This window comes from Cardiocondyla obscurior, linkage group LG09 (assembly GCF_019399895.1).
Source record: "Cardiocondyla obscurior isolate alpha-2009 linkage group LG09, Cobs3.1, whole genome shotgun sequence".
Classification (NCBI taxonomy): domain Eukaryota; kingdom Metazoa; phylum Arthropoda; class Insecta; order Hymenoptera; family Formicidae; genus Cardiocondyla; species Cardiocondyla obscurior.
The window spans coordinates 1,351,787-1,365,801 of record NC_091872.1 but is presented as its reverse complement, the minus strand read 5'-3'; the positions used below and the strand labels follow the sequence as shown (position 1 = coordinate 1,365,801).

General features: G+C 40.9%; 3 protein-coding genes across 3 annotated transcripts; 1 reads left to right on the top strand and 2 right to left on the bottom strand.

The window, feature by feature from the left end:
• The first annotated feature begins 821 nt into the window (after positions 1-821).
• Positions 822-5,759, top strand: LOC139105627 (uncharacterized). The gene is made up of 2 exons (XM_070661815.1): positions 822-2,075; positions 2,508-5,759. Exons 1-2 carry the CDS (start codon positions 822-824, stop codon positions 5,757-5,759), a joined length of 4,506 nt encoding a protein of 1,501 aa, XP_070517916.1.
• Positions 5,760-6,943: 1,184 nt separating this feature from the next.
• Positions 6,944-8,162, bottom strand: LOC139105626 (uncharacterized). Its single transcript, XM_070661814.1, has 3 exons — positions 8,132-8,162; positions 7,760-7,918; positions 6,944-7,386 (listed from the first exon to the last, which is right to left on the bottom strand). Exons 1-3 carry the CDS (start codon positions 8,160-8,162, stop codon positions 6,944-6,946), a joined length of 633 nt encoding a protein of 210 aa, XP_070517915.1.
• Positions 8,163-8,350: 188 nt separating this feature from the next.
• On the bottom strand, positions 8,351-9,142 carry LOC139105624 (uncharacterized protein PF3D7_1120000-like). The gene has a single exon (XM_070661813.1). It carries the CDS (start codon positions 9,140-9,142, stop codon positions 8,351-8,353), a length of 792 nt encoding a protein of 263 aa, XP_070517914.1.
• Positions 9,143-14,015: the final 4,873 nt, after the last annotated feature.

Here is a 14,015-nt window from a genome sequence, read left to right as displayed (position 1 = left end):
TATCTTGTACGCATTTGTTTACTGAGCTGAAATAAACTTTAATCAGACTAAGGGTATGTTTCTTTTTCTATATTTTCTGCGGCGGTGATTCAACTCTTCTGAGTTGAATCTATACAAAGCTCTGATAGAAAGAAAGAGGCTGAGGTTATCTATTTTTTTGTCTCTCTCTCTCTCTCTCTCTCTCTCTCTCTCTGTACACCGCATATTAAGAGTCGATAAGAAGATGGCCTTTCGTCCACTCACTCTCTCTCTCTCAGTTCACACGCTAAGAAATTAACCGCATTGATAACCGCTTAGAGAACCGCATTGATAACCGCTTAGAGAACCGCCTAGATAATCGCTGAGAGAACCGCCTTACAAAGAGAACCGCATATTTCTTTTGAAACCCGCATATTCACTGTCAACAGGTCGAAGCATTGACCAAACTCAATAATTATTTTTCTTCCACAGGTGAAATATCAATTTGGGATATTTATTAATAACAGGAACAAATAAAATACATTTAGTTTTGTTTATTCTTTTTCATTATAATAACTGCTCTCTCTATTTATTTTTTGAACCTCTTGACACAACATTATTTTGGTCCTTCGAGCCGGATCTAAATTCCTAAATTGGTATCAATGCTCTCTAAGATCTTTTACTATTTAGTTAAATTTATTCTCACCTTTCTTTTAGGTTTTCTTTATAATTTGACATTTTCTAAAAATTAACCTTTTTGACAGGTTTGCCAAAAGGAAAGAGATTTATCAGATATTGATACTATAGCAAAATCTCATACTTACAAGGGTTTATCAAACACAAAGTATTGGTTGTGACACGATATGACTCCAGTTGAGGCTAGAATTCTACTACAACGAAGTCGATTCAATTGGATCCAAACAGCTACAGATCTAAATGATGAGGAAGCCTCACCGATAAGCCGTCAGTTAGCACAGTCACAGCTAACTATGCTTGATTCAAATTGGAACAAATTTCAAATCGAGCATGAGGATCTTTGTTTAAATGAAAGCCTAGCTATAAAGGATCATCCTTACATGAAGGAGAAGTTATACGAGAGATGCCAAGCGTTTTACATATATGCTCGAGCGAAGTTGCTCGCCCAGGACGATGACTTAGAAATCTCAGGAGTGTCCAGCGAAAAGAAAAATTTAGAATCATGCATAGGTTCTAGTCACATTCACCGCAATTCTTTACCACGTGTTAAGATTCCTACCTTCTCCGGAGACTATCAATCATGGCCTGCCTTTCAAGATTTATTTGTTTCTGTAATTAGATCTCACACTGCATTATCAGAGGCGGAAAAGATGCAGTTTCTAAAAACTAGCTTGACAGGAGAAGCAGCAAAGATTATAAAGAACTTAAAGGCTCAAGGTCATAATTTTCGACTGGCTTGGAAGCTATTAGTTTCAAGATATGAGAACAAACGCTTTTTAATAAACGCAGAGCTTGATCGTCTCGCTCAACTCAAGCCACTGAAGGTAAAAAGTGCTGCAGGTTTAAGGTCACTTTTAAGTGATTTGCTGGAATCTTTAGGATCGCTGGAGGCATTGGGATGTCAAGTAAAATTTTGGGACCCAATAATTATCCACCACTTTTCCGGATTGTTGGATACCGAAACAAGAGAGGCCTGGGAGTTATCGCTAGGTGTATCTAGAACTTATCCTAAAATAGACGAATTTGAGGAATTTTTGATCGGGAGAGCAGCCGCTGCTGAATGCATGAAGGCTGTCTCCACTATTGAGACCACTAAGAAATCGGCTATACCGCAATTTCGAAAGCCGTTCAATAGAACGGCCTTCCAGGTAGTTAATCCTCAATCAAATCACGTTACAAGTATTTGTCCGATGTGCAATGAAAATCATGCATTATCTAACTGCAACAAATACTTAATCAAAACAGTAAAACAACGACTGGATTTTGTCATGAAAAACCGAAGATGTCTTAATTGTCTTGGCACACATATAATTAGGAATTGCAAATCTGTTAGACGCTGCTATAAATGCGGTAAAAGACATCATACTTTCATACATGAAGGTCAAGTTTTACCATCTGCCACGGTAACCAATGCTTCTCAGGTAACCAACGCATCATCCTCTTCTCAAGAAACGAATAATAATAATGATCAGACAAATTGACAATTAATTCAACAAGATATGCTTCCTCAAGTGAACACTCTCAAGACATGTATACACCATTCTTCACCGAACAGATACGCACGATCATTAACTTTACTTGCGACCTGTCGAGCCTCAATCCGAAACCCTGATGGGGTATTATTTTCAGTACGTATACTTATTGATCAAGGATCACAACTGTCTTTTATTTCAGAGAATCTTATTCAACGTGCCAAACTAAAAAGAAAAACAGCAGCGATACCCTTATTAGGAATCGGAGGCACCTTCTCTGGTTACACTAAGGGTCAAGTTACCATTCCGATTCAGTCATTATATGATGCAAATAGCAATTGTGAGATTTAAGCTTACATTCTACCACGCCTTACTACAAAGTTACCTCCTTACAATTTAGAGCATAGTACATGGCCGCATATCAAGAAACTTCAATTAGCCGATCCTCAGTTTATGATCTCAAGTCCTATAGACATAATTATAGAAGCAGATTTCTACGGTGTTAAAATTAAGCCGGGCTTGATAGTAGGAGACAATGCTTCGCCGTTAGCTCAACAAACGCTATTCGGTTGGGTCATATCCGGGCCAACTTATTCAAATATTGACACGCAAGACTACGTTTATGCTCACCATTGTACAAAAGATGCAGAGTTACAAGAAATACTTACCAAGTTTTGGCATCAGGAAGAAGTCTCTGTAACAGATACTATAATACTTAGCGAGGAAGATGAAAAGTGCGAACAACACTTTCTTTCAACTCATAGACGCGATAAGGGCGGACGTTATATTGTGCGGCTTCCTTTTTCTTCAGATCCCACAAAATTGGGAGAGTCAAAGTCAATCGCTCTCAGCTGTTTGAACAGAATGTCACAACGCTTTACCCAGAATCCGGAATTCTATCAGCTATATTCTGACTTTCTTAGTGAGTACCTCAACTTAGGCCACATGGCTCTAACAGAACACCAAGAAAAGCCTCACTTTTACTTACCACATCATGGAGTAATGCGAGCGGAGAGTAGCACAACTAAATTAAGAGTTGTGTTTAATGGCTCTAGTCGCACTTCAACAGGTTTATCGCTCAACGACGTGATATTTCAGGGAACAAAACTACAAAGGGATATCATAGATATTCTTATTTGGATAAGGACGCACAAGGTTCTCTTCTCCACAGATGTGGAGAAGATGTTTCGACAAATTTCACTTCACTCAGATGATTGGAATTACCAAAGAATACTTTGGCAGGAACGAGATGGAAGAATAAATTCATACTGCCTAACAACAGTGACTTACGGGTTAAATTGCGCTCCGTTCTTGGCCATGCGAACGCTGCAGCAATTAGTGGAAGACGAAAGGGACCGATACCCTCTAGCCGTTACTCCCATGACGAAAGGGAGATACGTCGATGACATTTTTGGAGGTGCTGAATCTCTTAATGAAGCCAAGGAAGTAATACAACAATTGATAGGACTTTGCGGGTCTGGCAAATTTCCGTTGCAAAAGTGGAGCAGCAACCATCCAGAGATCTTACCTAATAAATCAACGCAGTCATCCTTGCTCGTGGAGACCGATGTCAACTTTCATAAAATACTCGGCGTTGGATGGAAACCAACTACAGATGAGTTTCTCTTTTCTGTACTTCCCTCAAAGATCACGACATTTTCAAAGAAAAATATAGCATCGGATATTGCCAGAATCTATGACCCCTTGGGGTTAAGCGCGCCTGTCATTATCAAAGCCAAAATCATTCTTCAAGAAATTTGGCTTTTGAAAATCGGATGGGACAAACCATTACCGGATAGTTTACAACAAAAATGGCTACTTTTTCGTCAACAACTACTAGATCTAAATAATTTAAAAATACCAAGATGGATACAAAATGTACGATGTAATTTCTCAGTGGAATTACATGGATTCGCTGACGCCTCACAGTTGGCAATGGCAGCCGCCGTCTATCTTAGAGTTACGACAAAGGAAGATAGCATCACATCACAATTATTATGTGCCAAAACCAAGGTTTGTCCTCTGAAGCGTCTTACCATACCGCGCTTGGAGCTTACAGCCGCACTCTTGCTGGCGAGACTAGTCGTAACTTCAAGCAAGGTTCTCGACCTCTCCATTACAAGCATTACCTGCTGGTCAGACTCCTCATTGGTTTTAACATGGTTGAAGTCACATCCTTCAAGATATAAGGACTTCATTCATAATAGAATAACATCAATTTATAATCTTCTTCCGAATTGTACCTGGAATTATATTCCTGGAAGGCAGAATCCGGCCGATTGTGCTACAAGAGGATTAAGACCGGATCAATTGAAGATTCACCCTTTATGGTGGAATGGTCCAATCTGGCTTTCAAAACCTAAAGAATATTGGCTAGCAGAAGAGGAACCACCGAACGTAGACGGAGACTTGGAAGAACGACCAGGAAATACATTAACGACAGCCGTGTCAAATCCTCCTTGCTGGGAGCTCCTGACGAGATATTCTTCTTTCACGAAGCTGAAAAGAGTGGTCGCTTACTGCTTTTGTTTCATCAATGGCTCGAGTAAAAAATCGAATTCTTCGCATAAACACCTTTCGCTAACGCCAGCCGAATTAGAAAATAGTATCAAAGCTTTGATTGGTATAGTGCAAAGAACTTGGTTTCAGTATGAGCTCTGTGTAATTCAAAGGGGTGAGAAATTATCCAAGTCTAACCCATTAATAAGATTATTACCGTTTATTGACCAAGACGGATTACTGAGAGTCGGTGGACGCTTAAACAATGCACTAATTGATGCTGACGCAAAGCATCAGTATATCCTTCCAAAGTGTTCTCCCTTGACATCACTTATAACTAACGATGCTCACTATAAAACCTTACATGGTGGCACACAGGTAACGCTGAATCTAATTCGAAACAAATTCTGGATTATTGGAGGTAGAATACCAGTTCGTTCCTACATACTTAAGTGTGTGACATGCGCTCGTTATAGAGGCCTACGAGCACAGCAACAAATGGGACAGCTCCCAGCTGCCAGAGTATCTCCAGGACGAGCCTTCTTAAATACAGGACTGGATTATGCTGGCCCTATTCAGTTGAAGACTTGGAAAGGGCGGGCGGCACGCACGTATAAGGGCTATCTAGCCATCTTCGTTTGTCTTGCTACGTCTGCACTACACATTGAAGTAGTCACCGACTATTCAACTGATGCTTTTATAGCCGCTTTCAAGAGATTCACAGGAAGAAGAGGAATCTGTGCAACACTTCTGAGCGATTGCGGCACCAATTTTGTTGGTGCTGATGCCGAGTTAAGGCGAATGTTCGACAACTCATCAGAGGAGCTTCATAAATTGGCTAATCTACTCGCAAACGACGGAACGAAATGGCACTTTAATCCACCGTCAGCCCCACACTTTGGTGGAAAGTGGGAGAGTGCTGTAAAGTCAGTCAAGTTTCACCTACGACGAATGTTAAAGGATACTATACTCACTTTTGAAGAGATGACAACCATCATCATACAAATAGAGTGTTTTAAACTCAAGACCCCTAAGTTCGCTAACGGAGGATATATCAGATTGCTCAGCCCTCACTCCGGGGCATTTCTTGACGGGAGACGCTATGGCAATCATCCCAGAACCGAACCTGTCTGATGAAAAAACCTCACGTCTTACTCGCTGGCAACTTTTGCGACAAAAGTTAGATATTTTTTGGAAACGTTGGCAAACGGAGTGTCTCCAAAGATTACAGGCTGTGGCAAAATAGCATCATCCCACACATAACATTAAGAAAGGATCATTAGTTCTAATAACCGATGAAAGGTACCCACCAGGGAAATGGCCACTTGCAAGGGTAATAGAGCTACACACCGGAAATGATGGACTAGTCAGAGTCCTCACTTTGAAAACTCAAACCTCAACTTATAAAAGGCCGATCACAAAGGTTTGCCTACTTCCTATTACAGAGATTAATTCGACAAACTGATTGTCGAAGGCGGGCGGAATGTTGCGTCAACGACCAAAGATGATTTAAGTTACGCGCTGCCTGAGAAATTTACTAGCGCATTATGATTGGCCAAGCCCCCTCTCGGCGACACGGAGGTTTGAGCCTGCAACGAGAAGAAGCGACGGTTTTTTTTTTTTTCGGAAGATTGAGAGAGGTTTTGGTTGTCGCAAAAAGATACGTGAAAATTATCTTGTACGCATTTGTTTACTGAGCTGAAATAAACTTTAATCAGACTAAGGGTATGTTTCTTTTTCTATATTTCCTGCGGCGGTGATTCAACTCTTCTGAGTTGAATCTATACAAAGCTCTGATAGAAAGAAAGAGGCTGAGGTTATCTATTTTTTTGTTCTCTCTCTCTCTCTCTCTTTCTCTCTCTCTCTCTCTCTCTCTCTCTTTCTGTACACCGCATATTAAGAGTCGATAAGAAGATGGCCTTTCGTCCACTCACTCTCTCTCTCTCTCAGTTCACACGCTAAGAAATTAACCGCATTGATAACCGCTTAGAGAACCGCATTGATAACCGCTTAGAGAACCGCCTAGATAATCGCTGAGAGAACCGCCTTACAAAGAGAACCGCATATTTCTTTTGAAACCCGCATATTCACTGTCAACAGGTCGAAGCATTGACCAAACTCAATAATTATTTTTCTTCCACAAGTGAAATATCAATTTGGGATATTTATTAATAACAGGAACAAATAAAATACATTTAGTTTTGTTTATTCTTTTTTATTATAATAACTGCTCTCTCTATTTATTTTTTGAACCTCTTGACACAACAGTGCTGGAAACCTCGCTCCATGCGTTCGAGCATGCGTAAAGAAAGCTGACGCTAGCCGAGGAAATTATTGTTTTGTTTCCTTATCGGTAAACTAACCATGTAACGGCTGTTATCGAGACGCTTATAATTTTTTATGTAATGTTTCTCGCACCAGATATCATCTGGAGCCTGTGGAACCGTTCTCCCCTCAATTTTCTCCTGCTGCCAAAAACGCATAACTAATTTTGAGAGATCGTGCTCCGTATTACAGAGATGAACAATTACTAGGGAATTCGACGCGTTGCCAGTTGCTACTCCCGAAAAAATCCATCCCAATGAAGTTTTTAGCGCGACAAAAGAGTTAGGATCTTCTTTACAAAGCCCGTCTTCAATGATTAACGCATAGACCGCGGCGCCGAGAATAAGTTCCACCGGATCGGATTCTTGAAAATCCGGGTCGGCCAACTCCAGGCCTTGCAAGTGCGGCCAATGGTTTTGCAAACGAACGGATCGTTCTGAATTAAAAGAAACGCGAGGCAATACAAAAACCGAAACCTTTATGTTGGGATATTGGTTGGTTAATAAATAGAAGTACACAAAAATAGAAAATAAAATGTAAATGTATTTAATGTAATGCGTATTGTAGCACGGCATAAGGCAGACTGATCATCGGAGGAGAAGTTTATACCATGGGGACCGCGTCCGCGTTATCTTATTCGCATGGCTCAGTTTACATCTGGCCTTGTGACGTATCGCTACTTGATATAGAATAAACCTTTAATTATATAAAGAAACTATTTTTTTTATAACACTTTAATTTATAGGCGCTCCGGGTACACAAAGTAATATCGAGTGAGAGGCAACCGTGAGCTTGTCCGGATTTAGTACCGCCAATATCGAAAATGGCAGTTGTGGCTGGTTGACGTGGTAGCCGTAATTTTTGAGCTAGCGATTCTGAAATAATAGAAATTTCCGAACCCAGATCGATTAAGGCACGCACGAGGATTTCCTGGCCATAACGATTCTTAACGTATATTTGCGTCGTTGCTAATAAGATTGTTACATGCAAACTTAAATCGTTACGCAAGTGGAGAACAGTTGCTTCCCCAGGCTGGATTGAGGCGACGGTGGTTGACGGCTGAGCACTTGTCGGCGTCGTCGAGATCGTCGTGGCAGGCTTGGCGCCAACTGTTACTCGTTAATTTCCGGCTCCGAAGTCTGAAGAGCTGGTGCAATAATATTTTTTTTTTATCACCTTACTTTCTTTTTCTTTTTCTATTTTACCCTTCATATTCCTCTCTCTCTCTCCACTCCTTTCTTCTTGGCATCCTCTTAGTTTATTGACTTTTCTCTATCCTTTCCTCTCTTCTCTCCCTCCTCTTCATTTCTTTTGATCTCTTTTTCCATCCTGTCTTCTTTTTTCTTTTTAATTTCCTCCTCCTTTCTCTCCATTTCTCTCTCTATTTCCTCCCATCTTATTCATCTTTCCTCTACTTGCACTTTACCAAATCCTCTTTTGATATCCTTTCCTTTCTCTCTTTCTTCTTTCACCCATCTATTCAACTTCTCTTGTCTTTTCCTATCTTCCCATGAAAGATCGTTATCAATAAAAATACTTCCTCCCTTTAGTTTACTTTTCCTTATCATAACTTCCCTCTTTTCCTGACTGCTCCATAGATTTACCACTACCACTTTCCCATTTCTCCTTACAGCCTTGATCCTTACTTTAATTGCTAACTTCTCTTTTAAAAAGCCCTTCACCTTTTCCAGTTCGATCCTACCTTCCTCTCTCCATCCTTTAATAATTATATTATTTTTTCTCTTCTCTTTTTCTCTTTCTACACTTATACTTCTTTTTACTATTCTTTCTATTACTTCTTTACTCATATTACTTTTAACACGCCAGTCACTCTCTACGCTCTTCCTACTTATGTCAGACTTTTCACTTTTCCTTGATTTTATGCTTCCTTTGCTCCATCCACTCCTCTCACTTTTTTCACTATCTTCCTCGCTCTCCTCCTCATTCTCTCTATTCATCATCTTTCTCATAGTCTCCTCAGTACATATCAATCTGTCCTCCATTCTTCTTTGTTTTTCCTCTATTCTATTTATCCTTGCTTCCATTTCTTTTTTCCAACCCTTAAATTCCAGTTTTATTTCCTTCTTCATCTCTAATACCGCCTCACTAATCCACGTTCTAACCTCATATTTCTCTTCCTCTCTAAAGGTTATTTTTTTGTCCGCACCACTTCTCAACGTCAATTGTCTCATCCCGCTTCCTCTTGCCTCTTTTCCCTCTTTCCCTCCTTTCTCCTTTTTTTCTTTATACATTTTACTTAACTTAACTTAACTTTATTTGCACAACTCCCGCCAAAAACCTCTTTTATCCACTCTTTCCTCGTGCCTCCTTATTCTCCAAAAACTCCTCCACTCTTTATCCTTATTTTTCTCCTTTTCTATACCTTCCGCCGCCTTACCTTTATTTTCCCTTTTTCCCCTCTTTTTACGCCTTTTAATCACCTACTTTCCTTCCTTCTACTTACTCTTAATTAATCGCAATCTATCTACACACTCTCACTCTACAAAATACGCGTGCGCCACTCACCTAGTTGATTGTTAACATTCGCATATTTTGCGGTGTATGAAATGTTCTTGGTTGCCTGTTTTTCAAACTTAGTTTAAATTTATTTTGTGGTGTTTGATGCGTTGATTGAGGCGTTCATGGTTGCCTGTTTTTTCAAATGTAGTCTGAATTTTGCGGAACTGTATTTTTATCTGGTTTAAAATATTTTATAAAACTCTCGAGCTCGTTATATGAAGCATGCGTGGAATAACATACATTATATGTATTATTCCTAACGCTGTCATATTCTCCAACTATACTCGTATCTTTGCCCCTTTATTTTATTACTGACGGTACAATAGTTGGTATTATTTTTCTTTTTTGTTTTTTTTTTTTGTTTTTTACCGGTTAATTGCGATATAATGTATGGGTTAACATTTGCATATTTTATATATCTTAACCCCTTCATTTTATTACTGACGGTACAATAGTTGGTATTTTTTTCTTTTTTCTTTTTTACCGGTTAATTACGATGTAATGTATGGGTTAAAATTCGCATATTTTATTGTATTATTTGTAATAGAGTTCTGCAAATGTTGGATTTTTGCAGCTAGCAAATGGGTTGGATTGCACAAAATAATTTTTATTTTGCGGTGTATGCGGTGTATGAGATGTTCTTGGTTGCTTATGTTTTTTCAAATTTAGTCTGAATTTATTTTGAAGTGTTTGTGGTGTTTGATGCGTTGATTGAGGCGTTCATGGTTGCCTGTTTTTTCAAATTTAAGCAGTATTTTGCGGAACTCCCGAAACGACCGACAAAACGGTCATGTTTTATATTACTATGCGATGATGTACAGGTCTCAGTTAGTAGTCGCTAGCATGCCCTTACGTAGTACACATGTACGCAGTACACATGTACGCAGTACGCCGTATGCAGTACACATGTACGCAGTACGCAGTATGCAATAGACATGTACGCAGTAAGCAGTATATAGTATGTATTATAGATGTAATTATACAAATGAAGTAAAACATTTGTTACGTCCTCGGACTCCACATCTCCTTTTTTCCGACACGCGTTTAATAAATTAGATAAAAAGAGTAAACCGTGACTATTTGGTGACGAGAGAGAACTTCCAGGCTTCCAGAAGAAATAATTTACACTCCGAAATCCTTATCGCCGGATGCTTAAATTAAACTTAGAACAATCACGGCATAGATACCGACGGAAAACTTAAACAGAAAACTCTTCAAAGAATATTAGAAGGAACCCAAAACGATTTGAATCAATATCAAATATCTGGCGATAAGTGAAGCACTTGAGATCGCAACTACGAAGTATAAACAAACGAAGGGGGCGAAAGCTCTGCAGTCATAAGAATATGACACGCGACCGGATCCCATAAACAAACGCGACCCGGTGATAACGAAAAGGGGTCCTTAGGAATTTTCTCCCAACTATTAATGACAATATTCTGGAAGGTTGGAAGGGGAAGCCAATGCGGGCGGAGTTTAGTACAACCGAGTTTTTCTCTCCGGCCAATAGATATCGGGAACTCCTCACCACTAATTAAAAATCTAAGGACGAAAATTAGAGCTTAGGAAAATCAGAGAAGGGATAAGATCCGAATAACCAATAATTAAAAAAAGGAAAAGTGGAGGGACATGGCCGCCAAATCAGAGCACTGACTTTTCAAAAATGAAAATTCGGCGCTAGCCCCCCCCCTTTTCCAAGGTTATAAAACTATTGTTTCTGTGTGTGACTTGTGACTCACTGCTGAGCCGATACTAATAAAGAAGTTGCGAGGGACTCGTCCGAGAGCAACCGAAGACAACGAAAAGTAAGTCTCATTATTTCATTTAACCTCATTACTTTCTCCTCTTTTAAATGATTTCACTAAAATTCTAAAATTCATATTCTTGAAAAATGAATGACGTGGGTGTTGCCGGGGTGCCGTTTGCGTTTTCCGAAGTAGGCATCTCTTTAGAATCCTTTGAATTCTCTCCTGATTCGATTCGGTTAATGGGTCTCCTCCTGTCAGAGGTTACGATATGCTGCCAGTAAATGGTGACTATCTAAACCTTAGCTCGAGTGATGGTCTATCCGGACAGAGGTACCGGGAGAATTTTGAAGCGATCTATTGAGAGATCCGGAAGGAAGAATGCGGCGTGTTGCCCTGACATTTTTCCCGCTTTAATCATTTCATTAAAATCAAACTCAAATTGATACTTTTTAGTGGAATTAAGCAATCTTCGATCCATTAAGAAAAGCCGCGCCCGAAGAAATCGCAAGATACGAGAGTTGCGAGAACTGGTTCAAAGTTTCTTTGTCCAGTTCTTATTCGCGGCAGCGCCAAGGGAGGTCACACCGGAACCTCCGAAACTCAGATCAGAGCGGTCGTGGTTTCCTCTGCCCACCGTACCTCCCAACTCACCGATAACCAGCGAAGACATTGAGTCAGAGAGGAATACTTCCCCGCGAACACCATCACCGTCGCGTTCGAGGTCGACTTCATCGCCTCAACCTGAGCCGGAGCTGTTCCGCCCTACTACTCCATCCTATACTCCAGACGTTTCCTTGAATTTCTCCGGACCTTCTCCTGGAGTTGCTCCTAGAGCATGCTCCTCTCCCATCCGGTCACCGACTCTTTATCCTGGGGAACCCGAGGAGGTCGACTCCTTTGCCGAGGACGAAACCATCTCCTGGCATGAGCCTGACAGCCCGGAACATTCCCCTTCCCCCGCCCCGAGCGTAGAGTTCCTGGAGGAGCAAGAGGAACCGAGAGAAGTCGTAGAACCTCTCCTCGAACTCCTCCGGAGCACCTGCACTCCGTGGAGGGATCCCGTCCCGGAAAGGGCCTATACAATAGGCCCCGACTCATTTGATCCCGAGGAGATCAGGAAGGAAACCAGAAGGGCGACTCCTGATCATAACATTCTCATTTATTATCCCGGGGTGGAACATCCCTTCTTGGCTCCGATCAGGTTGATCGACAGGGTATTTCCGAGGTCGACGGCCCGGATTACAGAAATTGTAGAGATAGATTTAGAGTAATGTCTTCAATCTTAAATTATAATTGTTAGTTTTAAACTCTGTAATTAATACATTTCCTTTTCCTTTTTCTTTTTGTGTAATTTTTAAAATGTTTAAATTATATCTTTTGTTAAGTCTTCTTCCTCTTTCCTTTTATATAATTATCTCACTAAATTCGTATAATTTGTTTTTTTATTCTAAATTTGTATTTTAATTAATATTAAAATTGCCAAACTACCTTACTGAAAACTCAGAAATAGTTATTTCAATTATAACTAAAGTATCCTTTGTTGCGAAAAACCACTTCAAGTTCTATCCCAGGGAATAAGAATTAAATTTCTTTCCCTAAAAAGAACAAATACCACGCGCTAGTTTCTCCACGCAACCGACTCGAACCCATTCCTAGTGCGTTTACGCGTGGCCCCTTCAAATACGCGCCACGCACGGATCGGCTATTACGTCACTCTCCAAGTCCTTTCCTCCTCCTTACCAGCTCTCGTGCCTTTTCCTATGCATCCGAGAAGCGGTAAATGAACTCACATAAAATTTCCAACCCTTGACGTAACACATTGTACAATGCGTACGTTATATATTTTTCTCATTTTTATACATTTTTGTATCGAATCACACATACACATGTGTGAAATAAAAAAAAAACTTTATTAAACGATGCTGTTTTTGTCGATCCACGAATTGTGCGATCCGTCGAATCCCAACCATTTTACGTAGACCTTGTCACCCTTTTTGCGCAGAACCTTCTCCACCAGATACACGTCCGGATGCGTCGCGCGGTGCAACTCGTACTCGTAGAACGCTCCGGATATCGCCTCACCGCGATAATCCTCCAGTAGATAGGTAGCTGGATTGGTTTGCTGCACCTTGACGATCGTGAAAACCTCGGTGGTCCAATTCGGAGTGTATCCCTTTTCAAAAATCATTTTAAATTTGCTCACGCGTACTTTATCACCGACCCTGAATTTGGCCGGCACGGCTATCTTTATAGCGCTGTACACGGTGTCGAGGAGTTTCTTGGCGATATCAGGTGTCACGTCAACGGATCGCATGCCGATCGTTCGATGCTTGCGCCTATTGTACTCGTCTACGAGACGCGGTAGCGCGTCAAACCACTCATAATTACCGTTGAGTGTAAACATCTTCCACATGGCGTTTTTGAGCGTGCGATTGAATCGTTCGACTATCGACGACTTCATCACCGAGTACGTCGAGTAATGATTGACGCTGCGTTTCGCGAAGAGTCGTTGCACGTCGGTGTTGTAAAACTCCTTTCCCATGTCGGTTTGGATATTTTTCGGGCATCGCCCGCTCTTTCGCATCAACTCTGCTAAAGCGTCGGCCGTCTCGCTGCCGCCTTTGTTCTTGAGCGGTATCGCCCACGCGTACTTGCCGAGTACGTCGATGACAGTGAGAATGTAGCGGTAGCCTCGGTTGAAACGCGCGTACGGATGCATCTCGACGATATCAGCCTGCCACAGATCGTCGTATCCCTTGACCACGACGCGTCTTCGCGGAAAGTTTCTTCTTGCCGG